Source organism: Fopius arisanus, unplaced genomic scaffold, assembly GCF_000806365.1.
Source record: "Fopius arisanus strain USDA-PBARC FA_bdor unplaced genomic scaffold, ASM80636v1 scaffold00001, whole genome shotgun sequence".
NCBI classification, from domain to species: domain Eukaryota; kingdom Metazoa; phylum Arthropoda; class Insecta; order Hymenoptera; family Braconidae; genus Fopius; species Fopius arisanus.
The window spans coordinates 4,469,916-4,472,548 of NW_011887740.1; the positions used below are offsets into that span (position 1 = coordinate 4,469,916).

A 2,633-nucleotide genomic window follows, 5' to 3' on the forward strand; every position below is an offset into this window, starting at 1 on the left:
AAAGTGAAGTGCAACAAGTTGGTATACAACATGTAGGCGGAAAAATATGCATGCATTATTTTTATTTTTATTTGATTTTGCGGCGCGAAATTTATGGAGGATAATAAAATAGTGAAATACTGGGGAATCTGGACTCGAGGGGTGAATGGACGTGTCATCCATATACTAGGGGTAACACTGAATTGTCAAAAAGTTATATCACTACTTGAAACAGACATCTTGGTTTTTTCGTGAAAGAACGAGCATGTAGTAATTGGCCTACACGGATATCCGTAACCGCGCAGGCCCATGTACTCATTACACGCACCCCCTCAGAACAACTAAAGGGCGCATAGAGAAAATCGATGATTGTTCATTTCAGTACATAGCAGTGTTAACCAAGAGTTATCGTGTCATTAATCATTTAATTATTCATGAATTTTCACCAGGGGACTTGAACTCTCATCAGGTTCACTAGGTGACCTATAAGTGAATATTTTCTAGTGCCACTTTTTACCCGATATCTCGGAATTAAATGAATATACCGATTTTTTTGTAATAACATTTTTTATAGAAAAAAATGATTGCTGAAAAAAAGATATTTATGAAAATGTCGGTATTTTTATTGGATCTCGAGATATCTGTGAAAAATTCATTACGAAAAAAATGCAATCATGATTATACTTTTTGAACTGGAAATTTTTTATTGCTGTTCTTCAATTTGCAGTGTGATGATCAGATTGATGGATAATTTATTGTTTAAACAATTCGCCTGTGTTGAATATAAATAAAGGAAACAAGTCATTGTTCTCGTAGAGAAATCGTTTATTCCGCTGAAGCAATGGCTGATAGCAACAATTCACAATCTTTTCGTATTTACATATAACATATTTAGTTTTAACATTGCAACAAATTACGAGTAACAGTCAAATAATATTATGAAAATATACTATACAATTGAATAATATTTCGTCAGTCCCTTTGTAAATAGGAATTCCCTGAGTATTTTCCCAAGGATTCTCCCGCCCGAGCTGATCTATCATTTCTCGTACAACTACGTTGAACATTAAATAGGAAAATGCTACGATAAATTGACGTAATTAAATTATTCATTGTAAACATCAACGGGCTGAGCTAATTGTGAGCTAAGCTGATTCAATAAATTTCGCGATCACAGAACACTGCGACGATTACAGACTATTAATATTTGAATTGATGGATGATTCGATGATGTTCGAGGATTGAGCTTTATTTACTGATTATTTTCTTCATAATTTTTGTTTGATGCTGCATGCTGCCCTCCGCTCGCTCAGCCTTGGTGATCATTGAATCTAATTTATCCAGATGAGAGCTCATTTTTTCATTGATATCAATTTTTTTATGAACTACCGGTTTCGATTCAAGGACAGATGCTTCCAAATGATCATCATGAGAAGCTTCAAGTGTCAACGTTTGCTCTTGAAACTGACTGTCTTCATGAGGACCATCCGCCGATGGTTTATGAACTGGAGTATTATCTCGTGAAGAGACACGCACCTTCAGCAAAGTTCCCAAACTACCGCAGACTGTCTGTTGACAGTAAAAATATTTAAGAAATATTTATGGATGGGCAATGGATAAAGGAGATACTCCAATTGAGTACCTTGAATCTGTTGATCTTCTTCTGAGTTGCTGAGAGAATACTATTCAGTTCATCCAGCCCACCTCCAACACGAGTTGCTGTCTCATCAGCTGTATTCAATTCCTAAAAATCAATGGACAATTTATTGAAGAGAAACGTCGACATTGGAATTGATAAATTTACTTGTGCCACGGTGTCATTAACGTCATCCTCCTTGATTTCTATTTCTACTTTTCTAGCCGCCCATTCTTCTTCACTGGGTGGTGTCTCACCAAGTAATTCAGCTCGTTCAACCGCATAAAGATATTCTTGTGACATGATTTATTTTGCTTATCTAGCTTCAGAACATCGACATCATATCTCCGATGATTTTATTATCCTTGTAGCGGAGATGAATGATTGGAACTGAGATCATGAAGTTTCAGCAACTTCTGACACTTCGTTCTTGAAATCACGTCTGCATGAAATTCAGAACACAGCACTCAATCGGAATCCATATTGAAACCCATACAAAAGTGCGCAAGCTCACAAGCTAGTCATGTCAGGTTCACATAAGCATGGGTATATATCATAAGGTGTATATATCATGATTTAATTCTGCAATCATTCATATTTTATAATCAGATATTTTGATTATACTATCGATTACTGGGGGATTCCCCTTAACTATAATTTCCCATCAAAAAATATATCTATCACCTATATATGATATAAATATGTATTAAATACATATCTTCATATATATCCATATAAATATCTATATAATATCTATATAGGACAGGTATTTAATAAATTTTTAATGCAAACTTTTGAGAAAAATGTGTCTTAGGGATATCTCAAGGAATTCCTACATGCACTCATGCAGAACAATTATTTCAATTCTAATAAATATTTCGGAAAGAGAGCGGAAAATTCAATGTCAGTGTTTTTATTTATTGTCATATCTGAGATTAATTAAAAAATTATTGGGTAAATCGAGGGGATTGATATTACCAGCAATTGTGAAAACAGAGCGGAAAGATTAACATGAGAG

At 34.4% G+C, this 2,633-nt stretch overlaps 1 protein-coding gene across 3 annotated transcripts in view; it reads right to left on the reverse strand.

The window, feature by feature from the left end:
- Window positions 1-786: 786 nt before the first annotated feature.
- LOC105263891 (uncharacterized) overlaps window positions 787-2,633 on the reverse strand; it is a 3,646-nt gene continuing 1,799 nt past the window's right edge. For 2 of the 3 annotated variants that reach the window (XM_011300395.1, XM_011300387.1), the window contains 3 exons: window positions 1,784-2,057; window positions 1,622-1,723; window positions 787-1,548 (listed from right to left, as the gene is read on the reverse strand). In XM_011300395.1, coding sequence (XP_011298697.1) covers window positions 1,228-1,548; window positions 1,622-1,723; window positions 1,784-1,918 — 558 coding nt within the window. In that variant the 5' untranslated portion in view covers window positions 1,919-2,057 and the 3' untranslated portion in view covers window positions 787-1,227. The remainder of the gene's footprint in view (window positions 1,549-1,621; window positions 1,724-1,783; window positions 2,058-2,633) is intronic. The other variant, XM_011300405.1, reaches the window with a different exon arrangement.